Genomic DNA, 18648 nt, shown 5'->3' with positions numbered 1-18648 from the left:
TACGGTGCAGTTGTCCTGTCCCCTTTGCAGAAAAGCATCCCCAAACAATGATGTTTCCACCTCCATGCTTCACGGTTGGGATGGTGTTCTTGGGGTTGTACTCATCCTTCTTCTTCCTCCAAACACGGCGAGTGGAGTTTAGACCAAAAAGCTCTATTTTTGTGTCATCAGACCACATGACCTTCACCCATTCCTCCTCTGGATCATCCAGATGGTCATTGGCAAACTTCAGACGGGCCTGGACATGCGCTGGCTTGAGCAGGGGGACCTTGCGTGCGCTGCAGGATTTTAATCCATGGCGGCGTAGTGTGTTACTAATGGTTTTCTTTGAGACTGTGGTCCCAGCTCTCTTCAAGTCATTGACCAGGTCCTGCCATGTAGTTCCCTCACCTTCCTCATGATGATTGATGCCCCACGAGGTGAGATCTTGCATGGAGCCCCAGACCGAGGGTGATTGACCGTCATCTTGAACTTCTTCCATTTTCTAATAATTGCGCCAACAGTTGTTGCCTTCTCACCAAGCTGCTTGCCTATTGTCCTGTAGCCCATCCCAGCCTTGTGCAGGTCTACAATTTTATCCCTGATGTCCTTACACAGCTCTCTGGTCTTGGCCATTGTGGAGAGGTTGGAGTCTGTTTGATTGAGTGTGGGGACAGGTGTCTTTTATACAGGTAACGAGTTCAAACAGGTGCAGTTAATACAGGTAATGAGTGGAGAACAGGACGGCTTCTTAAAGAAAAACAAACAGGTCTGTGAGAGCCGGAATTCTTACTGGTTGGTAGGTGATCAAATACTTATGTCATGGAATAAAATGAAAATGAATTACTTAAAAATCATACAATGTGATTTTCAAGATTTTTTTTTTAGAATCCGTCTCTCACAGTTGAAGTGTACCTATGATAAAAAATTACAGACCTCTACATGCTTTGTAAGTCGGAAAACCTGCAAAATTGGCAGTGTATCAAATAGTTGTTCTCCCCACTGTAAGTGTCACATGATCTCAGTATATATACACCTGTTCTGAAAGGCCCCAGAGTCTGCAACACCACTAAGCAAGGGGCACCACCAAGCAAGCGGCACAATGAAGACCAAGGAGCTCTCCAAACAGGTCAGGGACAAAGTTGTGGAGAAGTACAGATCAGGGTTGGTTTCTAAAAACATATCAGAAACTTTGAACATCCCACACAGCACCATTAAATCCATTATGAAAAAATGGAAAGAATATGACGTCACAACAAACCTGCCAAGAGAAGGCCGCCCACCAAAACTCACGGACCAGGCAAGGAGGGCATTAATCAGAGAGGAAACAAAGAGACCAAAGATAACCTTGAAGGAGCTGCAAAGCTCCGCAGCGGAGATTGGAGTATCTGTCCAAAGGACCACTTTAAGCCGTACACTCCACAGAGCTGGGCTTTACGGAAGAGTGGCCAGAAAAAAGCCATTGCTTAAAGAAAAAAATAAGCAAACACGTTTGGTGTTCACCAAAAGGCATGTGGGAGACTCCCCAAACATATGGAAGAAGGTATTCTGGTCAGATGAGACAAAAATTGAGAATCCAATTGAGAATCTGTGGTATGACATTTCAAGATTGCTGTACACCAGTGGAGCCCATTCAACATGAAGGAGCTGGAGCAGTTTTGCCTTGAAGAATGGGCAAACATCCCAGTGGATAGATGTGCCAAGCTTATAGAGACATACCCCAAGAGACTTGCAGCTGTAATTGCTGCAAAAGGTGGCTCTACAAAGTATTGACTTTGGGGGTCTGAATAGTTATGCACGCTCAAGATTTCTGTTTTTTTGTCTTATTTCTTGTTTGTTTCACAATAACAAATATTTTGCATCTTCAAAGTGGTAGGCATGTTGTGTAAATCAAATGACACAAACCCCCCAAAAACTTTCGCAAGCCACTGTCTCTCCTAACCCTAATTCTAACCCTAATCCTAAAATAGCCTTTTTCCTGGTGAGCACTTCTGGTCCCTACAAGGATGATAAAACCAAACACACACACACACACATTCATTCACTCTTAGGATACCCGTAGTTTTTTCTCTGTGTTATTTTCGTCAACAGTGTTTAGTATTATTCACCAAAGGTCACCAGTTTGTGTGTGGGTGTTCTCTGGCTTTTCCATCCACTTTACTACACCATCAGGCAGCCTAGCCGGTATGAGGGGGAGGTAGGGTTCTTCTGACCATAGTCCTGCCAGCTCACCACTACACACTCACACACACGCACACACACAGCCATGTTTGTGTTACTTGTCAGGACTTTTTGGGGAGTGAAAATGTATTCCCATTCAAAATAAAAAATTTCAGAAACGTTAAACATAACCCTTACCCTATCCTTGATCCTACCCCTAACCTTAACCCTAAACCCTACACTTTTAACCCTAAAATAGCATTTTTACTTTTTACTTTTCAGGACATGCCTGACTTTTCAGAATGGGGGGGGGGAGGGGGGGGGGGCGTGGATACAGTGTCTGCATGGATATATCCATGCATGAAGCCTTCCCTGGGGGACGGTACGTCTGAGCAGTCTCCCTTTCCTCCCTTTCTTTGGTTCAGCTCCAGTCCTCCAATGTCAAAAAGTTCCATTCGAAATGTCTTCTGCCCTCCACAACACTTGATCCTACCTGTGCTGTGTAGATTTCTGTCTAAACTAACTGATGAGGCTGAAAAGGAGGGAGGGTGAGGAAAAATAGAAAAAGGAGAGGGTGGAAAGGAATAGAGTGAGAGAGAAAGATAGTAGGAGAAAAATAAAAGAGACAGACATTCTTCTGACAGAACATGAACAGCTGTGTTGTCTGGGAGGTGATAGAGTTGTGTGTGATGGAGACAGATTGTCCTGTTCTTGTTCATTTCGGAGCGCATCTGCTGGAATTTGGTGAATAACAACAACAAGACAAATGGAAACCAAACAAATGGATGAGCTCTACTTCCTATGTGCCCCAGGAACTTTTTGGACTGCCGCTGAGAGAAAGAATATTAAAAACAGCTTTGATTTGTTTGATCGGTCAAACAGCAAACACATAGGGGATACATTCGAGATAAATGTCGGAGTGTTTCTGTTTGTGGAAAGCACCCTAATAATAAAACTGAAGATATGCGGGGAATGTTTTTGTGCAAATGTCTAATTGACGTCAAAAGTTGAATGTTAGGTTTGAGTGAAGTTCACCTTCAATGTAACCTTCTATGAATGTCCTGGTGTGAACCTGTTTGAATGGTTCAATGCTTCTAGAGGGCTTCGTAGCATCCTAGCTGTAGTGCTTAGTCTCATGTAATGCTTTCGCCAACTCCTTACCCTCTCACCTCAAACACTGTCGTTTTCCATGTTTCTGTCTCTCTTAACACTGATAATTTGCTGTGTGTGTGTCTGTCTGTGTCTACGTGTTTGTGCGTGTGTGTTTCTTCCACAGGTCACGGTCCATAAGTGGAGCATCTTCCGGTCTCTCCACTAGCCCTCTCAGCAGTCCACGGGTAAGTACCTCTCCCCCAATCCCCCCTGTCTCACCCCCTTTATCAGGACCCCTGTGTTTTCCCTCAGGCATCACACAGGCCCCCCTTGAACCTGCTGCCTGTCTATGCCTTGATTGGTATTTGTTTTTATGTCATCACATGAGACACACACAGTCAGCGTGGCTAGAGGCTCCTGACCAGGATAACTGAGGATAGGAGCTTGGCCTGAAACAAATGCAGGATCTACACTGGAATTACTTAGGCATTAGTCCTACAACATGGAAGAACAATAATGGTGTCCCTGCTAATGCCTGTGCCAGAGGCTGGTCTAGTGGTACTGCTGCCGCCCCTGGACCACATCAGGTGACAGTGGTTTGATTCCTTGTTCTGCTACTCTAGGGTTGCAAAGCTACCAGTAATTTACCAACATTTCCTAAATCGTATGGCAATCTATGGTAACTTTGGTAATTTACACAAATAACTTTACAAAATGTATTCATATATAGTATAATTTTGTATATATCTGTGTCCATATTGTCCATGAATTTCTAGTGGATAGACCATATGGTTCAAGAAAAAATAGCCTGATCAATAAAAAAGCATCTAAAAAACAATGGCATTATTTTCTTAAACTAGGCATGTCAGTTAAGAACAAAATCTTATTTACAATGACAGCCTATCCCTCCCCTAACGCAGACGACACTGGGCCAATTGGGACTCCCAATCATAGCTAGGTGTGATACAGCCCGGGATCAAACCCGGGTCAGTAGTGACACTCCTAGCACTGCGATGCAGTGCCATAGACCGCTGCGCCACTCGGTCCCCCAAACTCTGCAACTCTTCCAACTATTGACTTTTTGCACAACTGCCACCAGTTTGGCACCAAAACATTTACAATAAAGACATATTGACATAGTATGAATAAAAGTGTGTATTTTTTTTTTATTGGGGATATTTAACGCTAAAATCCTCATTAAACACCAATGGTATTCACTAAATTTATGGATGATATTTAGGATAATGTTTTACAACTTCGTCATTCTATTTTATTATTTGATCTTAATTGATTATTTTACATATTTTACATGTGATAAGGCAACACAGAGGGCCAGAGATAATTACAGACACCTATGATAATCTGAAGTCCCCCAAAAGGCCACTAGATGTCATCTGATATAAAAATTAAAGAAAGTTACCAAGATTCTGGTAGTTTACTGGTAAACTTCGAAAGTTTCCAGCTCCCTTTGCAACCCTACGCCACTCACTTCCTGTACTATTTCCCTCTCTTCTATCTCCCGATTGAAAATAAATAAATGACGCCAAAGGGCAATAGCAAATAAAATATTTTTGGATATACATCGATATTTGCATTACGTTTTTAGATTATTTTGACATAAAGTGTTTGCAGTATTTGCATATGACGTCTTTTCACACAATACTTTTATTGACACCCTAAATGTAATTTCATAATCGAGATTCAAGATGGACATTGAAGTTAACAGAGAGCTGTGTCACTGGGTTTCGCTCTGTGGCTTACCATTCACTCCATTAGGCTTTGTGTGAGGCCTGCTCTCTCCCACCAAGTTGAGATAAATCCCCTAGGGCAAGGAGCCACACACACGCGCACCCTTGCATGCTTGCATGCACGCACACACACACATACACATACACACACACACATGCTTGCATGCATACACACACACTCACACACTAAAGATAACCAAACTCTTTCCCGTCAAGCTTCTTCCGTTATTATCCTGTCTTCTGAGACCCGTGGAACTGAGACCCGTGGAAATCCAGCTCAGGGAATTCTGAAAAATACAAAATCCCAGTTTTTCCTGATTAGCACAAGCAGAAGGCTTGTGGCGAAACTTTTTTGTCCGACTAGACTGAGGCTAGAAGATTATCCAGACTACCAGGATGAGCTGCTCGTGCCCCAAACACACACACACACACACACACACACACACACACACACACACACACACACACACACACACACACACACACACACACACACACACACACACACACACACACACACACACGTGTTAGCAAGCACACATGCACACACACACACAGCCTCTCAGGGAAAGGGAAATTGATTCCTAAAATCCAGCCTAAAGCTGGGGAACTGGTTTCATCAAGTGATTCCATGTAAAGGCTTTTCAAGGCATTTGCTCAAGTTCCTGTTGGGCTGTAAGGCAAGAGTTTCGTCAATTAAGTTGGGTATCAGCTTAGGCAGACAATCTGACAGGTCTGTCTATACTGCTAGTCCCTCCCCCAACATGCAGAGTCAATATGGACTAGTTTGTCCTGGCTGATAATGATATGCCCAAGAAAGTGGTATCAAACCTTAAGCCATCTACATGTCCTCTTGACCCTATCCCCACATAATTTTTCAAAATGGTATTTAACTGTGTAGATGCGGAGGTATTCCCTGATCACAGGCACTTTTCCAGCTGCACTTAAAATTGCTTTAGTGAAACCACTTCTTAAGAAAAGCACATCCTTCAGCCCTCATCAATTATAGACCAATTTCTATCCTCCCCTTTCTAATCAAAATTCTTGAGAAACAGTTTTTTAAACAGCTCAAAGACTTCCTTAGTAAAAATAGTATTTATTTTAGAATTTCACAACACAGAGACTGCACTAGTCAAGGTGGTGAATGACCTCAGAATCAGTGGTGTAAAATACTTAAGTAAAAATACTTTAAAGTACTACTGTACTTTACTTTACTATTCATATTTTTGACAACTTTTACTTCACTACATTCCTAAAGAAAATGATGTACTTTTTACTCCATACATTTTCCCTGACACCCAAAAGTACTTGTTACATTCTGAATGCTTAGCAGGACAGGAAAATGATCAAATTCACACACTTATCAAGAGAACATCCCATGTCATCCCTACTGCCTCTGATCTGATGGACTCACTAAACACATGCTTCATTTGTAAATGATGTCTGAGTGTTGGTGCGTGCCCCTGGCTATCCATAAATGTAAATAAACAAGAAAAGGATGCCGTCTGTTTTGCTTAATATATGGAATTTGAAATGATTTATACTTTTACTTTTGATACTTAAGTATATTTCAAACCAAATACTTTTAGACTTTTACTAAAGGAGTATTTTACTGGGTGACTTTCACTTTTACTTGAGTCATTTTCTATTAAGGTATGTTTACTTTTACTCAAGTATGACAATTGGGTACTTTTTCCACCACTGCTCAGAATGAACACAGATGCTAAAAATCTCTCTGTCCTCGTACTCCTTGATTTACATGCAGCCTCGACATTGTCGATGATGTTATCCTCCTGGGTAGACTCCAGAATCGGGTTGGCCTGTCAGGCTCAGTACTGAACCGGTTTAGGACTTATCTGACAGAGAATATTTTGTTGCCCTAGGTGGAAATGTGTCTGAAAACGTATAAATCTCATGTGGTGTGCCTTAAGGTTTGATTTTGGGTCTTGGGTCTTTACATGTACTAAATTAGCTTTTTATCATGTAAGAAATACTGATAAAGTGTGTATTTTTATCTGCCAGGCCAACACTGAGAGACTAGGGTGGCAGGTACCCTAGTAGTTAACAGCATTGGGCCAGTAACCGAAAGGTCAATGGTTTGAATCCCCGAGCTGATTAGGTGAAAAATCTGAGCAAGGCACTTAACCCTAATTGCGCCCATAAATTGCTCTGGATAAGAGCGTCTGGTAAATGGAGTGCAGGCTTGATTATTGCAATGCTCGCCAATTAATTCAGAATGCAGCAGCACGTGTGCTAACGAAGACCAGAAGGAGAGCACAAAAACACCTATTTTAAAGTCCCTACATTGGTTGCCTGTTAGTTTTAGATATTTGTTTTGCTTTATTGATTTTTAAAGCACTTTGTGACTTTGCACCCGATTATACAGTACCAGTCAAAAGTTTGGACACACCTACTCATTCAAGGGTTTTCTTTATTTTTACTATTTTCTACATTGTAGAATAATAGTGAAGACTTCACAACTATGAAATAACACATATGGAATCATGTAGTAACCAAAAAAGTGTTAAACAAATCAAAATATATTTAAGATTCTTCAAAGTCGCCACCCTTTGCCTTGATGACAGCTTTGCACACTCTTGGCGTTCTCTCAACCAGCTTCATGAGGAATAATTTTCCAACAGTCTTGAAGGAGTTCCCATATATGCTGAGCACTTGTTTGCTGCTTTTCCTTCACTCTGCAGTCCGACTCATCCCAAACCATCTCAAACCAGGTCGGGTGATTGTGGAGGCCACTTTCTTTGGTTACTACGTGATTCCATCTGTGTTATTTCATAGTTTTGATGTCTTCACTATTATTCTACAATGTAGAAAATAGTACAAATAAAGAAAAACCCTTGAATGAGGAGGTGTGTCCAAACTTTTGACTGGTACTGTATGTCTAATATGCTTTTAATCATTCTACAATTTCCACGCCCCCGTGAAAATCTAAAATAATAAAAAATCCCCATAAAAATCTGTCTGTTTAAGCTAGAGATATCTGCAAGTGCTTCATGTCAATCTAACGCATCCGCCGATATCGCCCTTCCGCATCTGCGGTGGAAGGTGGCAGAGCTAAAGCGGTGTTTGTCACATCCCAAAAATCGGTCTTCTCACAAAAACATCTTTAGCATCCAAATGGTTTGGCCTTGCTCTAATACCCCCACAAGTGTCATGGGACTCTTCTGAAGTCGGTACAACCTCTTCTGCCAACTTCTGTCTGTAGCGTCCGAACAATTTGGGCTCCACACTAATATGACCCATCTGTGGAAAGGTGAGTTTCTCACAAACACATACATGTCAGTTTTGCTCTAGGACGCCCACAATCCTAACAAGACTCATCTGAAGGTCCCCGGTACCAGTTTTAAAAAATGAATGGAAATATACAGTGCATTCGAAAGTATTCAGACCCCTTGACTTTTTCCACATTTTGTTACGTTACAGCCTTATTTGAATTAAATAAAATGTACCTCATCAATCTACACACAATACCCCATAATGACAAAAGCGAAAAACAGGCTTGTAGAAATGTTTGCAAATACTATCATTCAACAAAATAATTAGGATTTCGATCAGCTTAATCGAGGTGTAGATGACATCTCACATTCCAGTGTTCGAACTTGTAAACAAGGCTACATGGGATTTCTCTAAATGCGACTCTGTGCAGCCAATGTCAATGTCCGCTTTAGGTATAATGCCGGGAGCTGCTTGTGGATTTGACAGCTCTAACACAGTTCCAACTCTGACACCGTCAAAACATCAGCTATGCAGTGGCTTGCGAAAGTATTCACCCCCCTTGGCATTTTTCCTATTTTGTTGCCTTACAACCTGGAATTAAAATTGATTTTTGGGGGGTTTGTATCATTTACTTTACACAACATGCCTACCACTTTGAAGATGCAAAATATTTTTTATTGTGAAACAAACAAGAAATAAGACAAAAAAACTGAAAACTTGAGCGTGCATAACTATTCACCCCCCCCCCCCAAAGTCAATACTTTGTAGAGCCACCTTTTGCAGCAATTACACCTGCAAGTCTCTTGGGGTATGTCTCTATAAGTGTCTCTATCAGAGTTTGTACTGCTTGGTGACCTAAATTGGGATATGCTTAATACCCCAGCCATCCTACAATCCAAGCTAGATGCCCTCAACCTCACGCAAATTATCAACGAACCTACCAGGTACAACCCAAAATCCGTAAACATGGGTACCCTCATAGATATCATCCTGACTAACATACCCTCTAAATACACCTCAGCTGTCTTCAACCAGGATCTCAGCGATCACTGCCTTATTGCCTGCGTCCGTAACGGGTCCGCGGTCAAACGACCACCCCTCATCACTGTCAAACGCTCCCTAAAACACTTTAGCGAGGAGGCCTTCCTAATTGACCTGGCCCAGGTATCCTGGATGGATATAGATCTCATTCCGTCAGTAGAGGATGCCTGGTTGTTCCTTAAAAGTAATTTCCTCTCAATCTTAAATAAACATGCCCCATTCAAAAAATACAGAACTAAGAACCGATATAGCCCCTGGTTCTCCTCAGACTTGACTGCCCTTGACCAGCACAAAAACATCCTGTGGCGTACAGCATTAGCATCAAATAGCCCCCGCGATATGCAACTTTTCAGGGAAGTTAGGAACCAATACACACAAGCAGTCAGGAAAGCAAAGGCTAACTTTTTCAAACAGAAATTTGCATCCTGTAGCACAAACTCCAAAAAGTTTTGGGACACTGTAAAGTCCATGGAGAATAAGAGCACGTCCTCCCAGCTGCCCACTGCACTGAGGCTAGGAAACACTATCACCACCGATAAATCTACAATAATCGAGAATTTCAACAAGCATTTTGCTACAGCTGGCCATGCTTTCCATCTGGCTACCACTAACCCGGCCACCAACTCTGCACCCTCTGCTGCTACTTGCCCATGCCCCCCCCCGCTTCTCCTTCACACAAATTCAGACAGCTGATGTTTTGAAAGCGCTGCAAAATCTGGACCCCTACAAATCAGCTGGGCTAGACAATCTGGACCCTTTCTTTCTAAAACTAGCCGCTGAAATTGTCGCTAACCCTATTACTAGTCTGTTTAACCTCTCTTTCATAACGTCTGAGATCCCCAGAGATTGGAAAGCTGCCGCGGTCATCCCCCTCTTCAAAGGGGGTGACACTCTAGATCCAAACTGCTACAGACCTATATCCATCCTGCCCTGCCTTTCGAAAGTATTCGAAAGCCAAGTTAACAAACAGATCATCGACCATTTCGAATACCACCGTACCTTCTCCGCTATGCAATCCGGTTTCCGAGCTGGTCACGGGTGCACTTCAGCCACGCTCAAGGTCCTAAACGATATTATAACCGCGATTGATAATAGACAGTACTGTGCAGCCGTCTTCATCGACCTGGCCAAGGCTTTCGACTCTGTCAACCACCGCATTCTTATTGGCAGACTAAATAGCCTTGGTTTCTCAAATGACTGCCTCGCCTGGTTCACCAACTACTTCTCAGATAGAGTTCAGTGTGTCAAATCGGAGGGCCTGTTGTCTGGACCTATGGCAGTCTCTATGGGGGTGCCACAGGGTTCAATTCTTGGGCCGACACTTTTCTCCGTGTATATCAATGATGTCGCTCTTGCTGCTGGTGACTCTCTGATCCACCTCTACGCAGACGACACCATTTTGTATACATCTGGCCCTTCATTGGACACTGTGTTAACAAACCTCCAAACGAGCTTCAATGCCATACAACAATCCTTCAGTAGCCTCCAACAGCTCTTAAACACTAGTAAAACTAAATGCATGCTTTTCAATCGAACGCTGCTGGCACCCGCCCACCCGACTAGAATCACCACTCTCGACGGGTCTGACCTAGAGTATGTGGACAACTACAAATACCTAGGTGTCTGGTTAGACTGTAAACTCAACTTCCAGACTCACATAAAGAATCTCCAATCCAAAGTTAAATCTAGAATCGGCTTCCTATTTCACAATAAAGCCTCCTTCACTCGTGCTGCCAAACATGCCCTCGTAAAACTGACTATCCTACCGATCCTTGACTTCGGCGATGTAATTTACAAAATAGCCTCCAACACTCTACTCAGCAAATTGGATGTAGTCTATCACAGTGCCATCCGTTTTGTCTCCAAAGCCCCATACACTACCCACCACTGTGACCTGTACGCTCTTGTTGGCTGGTCCTCACTACATGTTCGTCGTCAAACCCACTGGCTCCAGGCCATCTATAAATCACTGCTAGGCAAATCCCCGCCTTATCTTAGCTCATTGGTCACCATAGCAGCACCCACCCGTAGTCTACGCTCCAGCAGGTATATCTCACTGGTCATTCCCAAAGCCAACACCTCCTTTGGCCGCCATTCCTTCCAGTTATCTGCTGCCAATGACTGGAACGAATTGCAAAAATCTCTGAAGCTGGAGACTCTTATCTCCCTTAATAACTTTAAGCATCAGTTGTCAGAGCACCTTACCGATCACTGCACCTGTACACAGCCCATCCGAAATTAGCCCACCCAACTACCTCATCCCTATATTGTTATTTATTTTGCTCTTTTGCACCCCAGTATCTCTATTTGCACATAATCTCTTGCACATCTAGCATTCCAGTGTTAATACTATTGTAATTATTCTGCACTATAGCCTATTTATTGCCTTACCTCCATAACTTGCTACATTTGCACACACTGTATATATATATTTTCTGTTGTATTTTCTGACTTTATGTTTTTTTTTTACCCCGTATGTAACTCTGTTGTTTTTATTGCACTACTTTGCTTTATCTTGGCCAGGTCGCAGTTGTAAATGAGAACCTGTTCTCAACTGGCTTACCTGGTTAAATAAAGGTTAAATAAAAAAATAAATAAAAAAAAATAAGTTTAGCACATCTAGCCACTGGGATTTTTGCCCATTCTTCAAGGCAAAACTGCTCCAGCTCCTTCAAGTTGGATGGGTTCCGCTGGTGTACAGCAGTCTTTAATTCATACCACAGATTCTCAATTGGATTGAGGTCTGGGCTTTGACTAGGCCATTCCAAGACATATAAATGTTTCCCCTTAAACCACTCGAGTTTTGCTTTAGCAGTATGCTTAGGGTCATTGTCCTGCTGGAAGGTGAACCTCTGTCCCAGTCTCAAATCTCTAGAAGACTGAAACAGGTTTCCCTCAAGAATTTCCCTGTATTTAGCGCCATCCATCATTCCTTCAATTCTGACCAGTTTCCCAGTCCCTGCCGATGAAAAACATCCCCACAGCATGATGTTGCCACCACCATGCTTCACTGTGGGGATGGTGTTCTCGGGGTGATGAGAGGTGTTGGGTTTGCGCCAGACATAGTGTTTTCCTTGATGGCCAAAAAGCTCAATTTTAGTCTTATCTGACCAGAGTACCTTCTTCCATATGTTTGGGGAGTCTCCCACATGGCTTTTGGCGAACACCAAACGTGTTTGCTTATTTTTTTTCATTTAGCAATGGCTTTTTTCTGGCCACTCTTCTGTAAAGCCCAGCTCTGTGGCGTGTACGGCTTAAAGTGGTCCTATGGACAGATACTCCAATCTCCACTGTGGAGCTTTGCAGCTCCTTTGGGGTTATCTTTGGTTTCTTTGGCAGGTTTGTTGTGATGCCATATTATTTCAATTTTTTTATAATGGATTTAATGGTGCTGTGTGGGATGTTCAAAGTTTCTGATATTTTTTTAAACAAGTCATTTTTTTCATTTCACCAATTTGGACTATTTTGTATATGTCCATTAGATGAAATCCAAATAAAAATCCATTTAAATTACAGGTTGTAATGCAACAAAATAGGAAAAATGCCAAGGGGGATTGTGATGAGGTGGTGTTGAAGGAGTCAGGCACAGGAGGGTAAATCACAGAATAACAGGCTTTAATCCACAAAAATACAGGGTTATGCAGAAATGAGTCAAACACACTCCAGGGCACAAAACAGGTGCACTGGAAAATACAAGGCACACGGGAAAATACTCCCGTCTACACAAAATACACGAGCTCCACTAACCTTCACAATAAACAATCACCCACAAGGACAAGGGGGCAGAGGGAACACTTATATACGGACTAATTAGGGGATTAGAACCAGGTGTGTGTGATAACAAGACAAGACAATTGTGATGATGATTGGTGTGGCAGTGGTTAGTACTCCAGTGACGATGAACGCCGAAGCCTGCCCAAACAAGGAGGGGAGGCAGCCTCGGCCGAAGTCGTGACAGGGATGAATACTTTTACAAGGCACTGTAGGCTAAAGTGGATCTGATTGAATTGGGCCCTAATATTTTGGGTTCTGATGGGGTACAACAGTTGAACTAAGCTCATGAGGCACTAGTAAGTTATATTCTTCAAAAATAAATGGCTACATATTCATTTATAAGTCCACAAATGGATGTAGCAACTGCAGATTGCCCCTTTAAAGAATTAAATGGTTTACCTGGCCAAGTGTCCATCATGTTTTTCACGTCTCAGCCAAAGCCTCACTCACACAGCTAGCCTGCCTTCTCTTTCACCTTTCTGTGTGTGTTTGCTTGCTTTGGCCACTGACAGCACATCACCTTATATCACATGCCAATATAAAGTCAAGCTTTTCATGTCTTAATTTTGCACTTTTGTTAATGTCTGTCTGTTTTGAATGCTTGCAATGTTGTTGTTTTGTTTTTTTGTTTACATTGTTTTGTCCCATGGTCTTGTTGTCTTTCTACTTGGCTGATTGGCTAAATTAGCTAACCGACTCCATGTTTGTTCTTCTTTTGTCTATTTCTTTTTACACCCCTCCCTCCATCCCTCCATCATTACTGTATCACACCTCACCTGCCTCTGTGCCTTGGCTGTCTCTCTCGCTGCTGGCTTTGTGGCTGTTTGCTCTGTGTTGCATCTGCATGTGTGTGTATTCATGTGTGTATTTGTCTGTGTGTGTTGTGTGTATCTGTGTGTCTTTGTGCACCCCCTGCTTTCGGTACTGTTCATATTATGTGTATGCTCCCTTCTTTCTACCCAAAACGTAGCCTCTCAGAAAGTTCTGTGTACCCCCCCAGTCTCCAGACTTCTCCCAGTCGCCCAACTCCAGTCCCTGCCCCTCCCCCGAGCCCCTTGCCCCCCACACCAACCGGACAGTCGCCAACCGTGCCCCCACCCCCAACTCCCTGGCCCCGGACAGCGGGCAGCTGCTCCCTCCCGACCCCAGAACCCAAACACTCCCGGCCAAGCCCAAACTGCCCCCCAAGCCCCTTGCATCCACCCACTCCAACCCCCTTCCGGAGACCCCCTCCCTCGGCCCAGCTGTGGCGCCCCCCAAGTCGGAGACCTCTACCCCCTGCCAACCCCCACCCCCCTCCTCCTCCTCCGCCACCTCTGTCACCTCTCTCCGAGGCCCCCCGAGCAGCCCCATGGGGCAGCGGCGCCCTGCTCTCACCACATCCTCCCCCACACCCCCCCAGCTCTCTGTCACCCCCGCCTCCGCCGCGGTGCCCCTCTCGCCCATTCGGCTGCACCACTTTCACCCAGTGGCGCCCTGGCCCTCACCCGCCCCCTCGCCCACTCCCTCTCCCTCGCACTCGGGGACTGACTACGGTCCCAAATCTATCCCCCTCATACAGGTTACCCCTCACCCCTCCCCCCGGGGCAGCCCCCTCCCCACCCCCAAGGGCACCCCTGTGCACACACCCAAGGAGAGCCCGGCGGGCACGCCCAACCCCACGCCACCCCCCAGCCCGTCTATCGGCGGCATGCCCTGGAGAACACGCCTCAACTCCATCAAGAACAGCTTCCTGGGCTCGCCGCGCTTCCACCGCAGGAAACTACAAGGTACTGAGGGAGGAAAAAGCACAGAGCCTTCAAAGTTAAAGTAGTGATTAATTTCTGTTCACAACCCAGCCGCACTGCGAGAAAACAATTATAAAATCAATGTTTGACAGTCAATCTTCTGTGAGTGAATGAACAACAGTCGTTAAATGAAGAATTTTGTTGTTCTGAATATAGATCTACATGATAAATAAAGTACTACTTTAGCTATGAAGGCTTTGGGAAACCCAGCTCAGATTGCTACTTTATGATACCAGGCTGCATGCAACAAGCTTTTGATCACCTCTCTAATCTGAGACATTGCTTCTCTCCACCCAGTTCCCACACAAGAGGAGATGTCCAGCCTCACACCAGAGTCTTCCCCAGAGTAAGTACCGTTACCTGCCCTCTCCATCTCAATACAACACAGTACACACACACCAACAAAGTAGTATCAATAGGTTACCCTTAGGAGTAACAGTAGATCATCAACAAGATTCAGCTGTGGACCAAACTTTTCTTGAGCGGATGGTCGGGTGGCCGGACCATAATTACAAATAATTTGTAGACCGCAAATTCACTGCAATAAGACAGATATAATATTTGACTAAAACGCAATGATTTCAAACCTTACTTACATTTGTATACAATCACGTGTCTTTCGATTATGTGTGGGAATACTTGGGAACAGATTTCCAAAATTAAATCACTTTCCTGGTGTTTTTACAGTCCTTTCTGTCCTACAATGAACATTTAAAAAAAGTTATATATATATATATATATATATATATATATATATATATATATATATATATATATATATATATATATATATATATATATATATATATATACTACCATTCAAAAGTTTGGGGTCACTTAGAAATGTCCTTGTTTTCGAAAGAAAAGCTTTTTTTTTGTCCATTAAAATAACATCAAATTGATCAGAAATACAGTGTAGACATTGCTAATGTTGTAAATGGCTATTGTAGCTGGAAACGGCTGATTTTTTATGTTATATCTACATAGGCGTACAGAGGCCCATAATCAGCAACCATCAGTCCTGTGAGATTGGTGTTTTGCGGGTACTATTTAATGAAGCTGCCAGTTGAGGACCTGTGAGGCGCCTGTTTCTCAAACTAGACACTCTAATGCATTTGTCTTCTTGCTCAGTTGTGCACCGGGGCCTCCCACTCCTCTTTCTATTCTGGTTAGAGCCAGTTTGCGCTGTTCTGTTAAGGGAGTAGTACACAGCGTTGTACGAGATCTTCAGTTTCTTGGCAATTTCTTGCATGGAATAGCCTTCATTTCTCAGAACAAGAATAGACTGACGAGTTTCAGAAGAAAGTTATTTGTTTCTGGCCATGTTGAGCCTGTAATCAAACCCACAATGCTGATGCTCCAGATACTCAACTAGTCTCAAGAAGGCCAGTTTTATTGCTTCTTTAATCAGCACAACAGTTTTCAGCTGTGCTAACATAATTGCAAAAGGGTTTTCTAATGATCAATTAGCCTTGATGATATAAAAATGATAAACTTGGATTAGCAAACACAACGTGCCATTGGAACACAGGACTGATGGTTGCTGATAATGGGCCTCTTATGCCTATGTAGATATTACATAAAAAATCAGCCGTTTCCAGCTACAATAGCCATTTACAACATTAACAATGTCTATACTGTATTTCTGATCAATTTGATGTTATTTTAATGGAAAGAAAATGCTTTTCTTTTCGAAAACAAGGACATTTCTAAGTGACCCCAAACTTTTGAATGGTAGTGTGTATATATATATGGTAGTGTGTATATATTTATTTATTTCCTTAGAAAACTTGGGGGGGGGGGGGGGGGGGGGGGGGGGGGGGTCAAATAAATCTAGCTGGGGAACCCTGCCTTAGGAGCAATAGAAGACAGAAATTTGGACCAATAAAATACCCCTTAAAGTAATAGTAGATCTCTTATGTAACAGTAGAGCCTTTAGGAACAATAGAAGATACCTTAGGAGTGATAGTAGAGCCCTCAGGAGCAATGTAAGCGTAAATAAAATATAAAAATGCTGTTGTATATCCTACCCTAGGAAATACAAAGGCAGCATCACACCAGACTCTTCCCCAGAGTAAGTATTTGTTCTCTCCACTTCAGCACACCACAGTACTCTCTCTCTCTCTCTCTCTCTCTCTCTCTCTCCATCTCTCTCTCTCTCTCTCTCTCTCTCATCTCTCTCTCTCTCTCTCTCTCTCTCTCTCTCTCTCTCTCTCTCTCTCTCTCTCTCTCTCTCTCAATTCAATTCAATTTAAGGGATTTATTGGCATGGGAAACTTATGCTAACATTGCCAAAGCAAGTGAAGTAGATAGTAAACAAAGTGAAATAAACAATAAAAATGAACAGTAAACATTACACTCAGAGTAAACATTACACTCAGAAGTTCCAAAAGAATAAAGACATTTCAAATGACAGTGTTGTAACAATGTTCAAATAGTTAAAGTACAAATGGGAAAATAAATAAACATAAATATGGGTTGTATTTACACTGGTGTTTGTTCTTAACTGGTTGCCCGTTTCTTGTGGCAAAGGTCACAGATCTTGCTGCTGTGATGACACACTGTGGAATTCACCAAGTACATAAGGGAGTTTAGCAAAATTGGGTTTGTTTTCGAATTCTTTGTGGGTCTGTGTAATCTGAGGGAAATGTGTGTCTCTAATATGGTCATACATTTGGCAGGAGATTAGGAAGTGCAGCTCAGTTTCCACCTCATTTTGTTGGCAGTGTGCACATAGCCTCTCTTCTCTTGGCTATGCTCACTGAGTCTGTACATAGTCAAAACATTTCCTTAAGTTTGGGTCAGTCACTGTGGTTAGGTATTCTGCCACTGTGTACTCTATGTTTAGGGCCAAATAGCATTCTAGTTTGCTCAGTTTTTTGTTAATTCTTTCCAATGTGTCAAGTAATTCTCTTTTTGTTATCTCATGATTTGGTTGGGTCTAATTGTGTTGTTGTCCTGAGGCTCTGTGGGGGTATGTTTGTGTTTGTGAACAGAGCCCCAGAACCAGCTTTCTTAGGGGACTCTTCTCCAGGTTCATGTCTCTGTAGGTGATGGCTTTGTTATGGAAGGTTTGGGAATCGCTTCCTTTTAAGTGGTTATAGAATTTAACTTGCTCTTTTCTGGATTTTGATCATTAGCAGGTAGCGGCCTAATTCTGCTCTGCATGCATTATTTGGTGTTTTCCGTTGTACACTGAGGATATTTTTTGCAGAATTCTGCATGCAGAGTCTCAGTTTGGTGTTTGTCCCATTTTGTGAATTCTTGGTTGGTGAGTGGACCCCAGACCTCACAACCATAGAGGGCAATAGGATCTATAACTGATTCAAGTGTTTTTAGCCAGATCCTAATTGGTATGTCGAATTTTAATGTTCCTTTTGATGGCATAGAAGGCCCTTCTTGCCTTGTCTCTCAGATCGTTCACAGCTTTGTGGAAGTTACCTGTGGCGCTGATATTTAGGCCGAGGTATGTACAGTCTATTGTGTGCTATAGGGCAACGGTGTCTAGATGGAATTTGTATTTGTGGTCCTGGCAACTGGACCTTTTTTGGAACACCATTATTTTTGTCTTACTGAGAATGACTGTCAGGGCCCAGGTCTGACAGAATCTGTGCAGAAGATCTAGGACTGTTCTGGTGCCCTCGCCAATTCGTTGATATATATGTTGAAGAGGGTGGGCTTAAACTGCATCCCTGTCTCACCCCACGGCCCCTGTGGAAAGAAATGTGTGTGTTTTTTGCCAATTTTAACCGCACACTTGTTGTTTGTGTACATGGATTTTATAATGTCGTAGGTTTTTCCCCCAACACCACTTTCCATCAATTTGTATAGCA

General features: G+C 43.0%; 1 protein-coding gene across 1 annotated transcript in view; it reads left to right on the top strand.

Moving 5' to 3' along the window:
• Nucleotides 1-18648, top strand: part of brsk2a (BR serine/threonine kinase 2a) — a gene marked incomplete at both ends in the record, with an annotated part of 414243 nt that overhangs the window by 383913 nt on the left and 11682 nt on the right. Inside the window, 3 exons of the mRNA XM_084169332.1 lie at nucleotides 3416-3476; nucleotides 13999-14797; nucleotides 15113-15161. Of these exons, the coding sequence (XP_084025458.1) occupies nucleotides 3416-3476; nucleotides 13999-14797; nucleotides 15113-15161 (909 nt within the window). The remainder of the gene's footprint in view (nucleotides 1-3415; nucleotides 3477-13998; nucleotides 14798-15112; nucleotides 15162-18648) is intronic.

This window comes from Coregonus lavaretus (assembly GCF_964263955.1).
Source record: "Coregonus lavaretus genome assembly, chromosome: 9".
Lineage (NCBI taxonomy): Eukaryota > Metazoa > Chordata > Actinopteri > Salmoniformes > Salmonidae > Coregonus > Coregonus lavaretus.
This window is presented reverse-complemented; position numbering and strand designations above follow the sequence as displayed.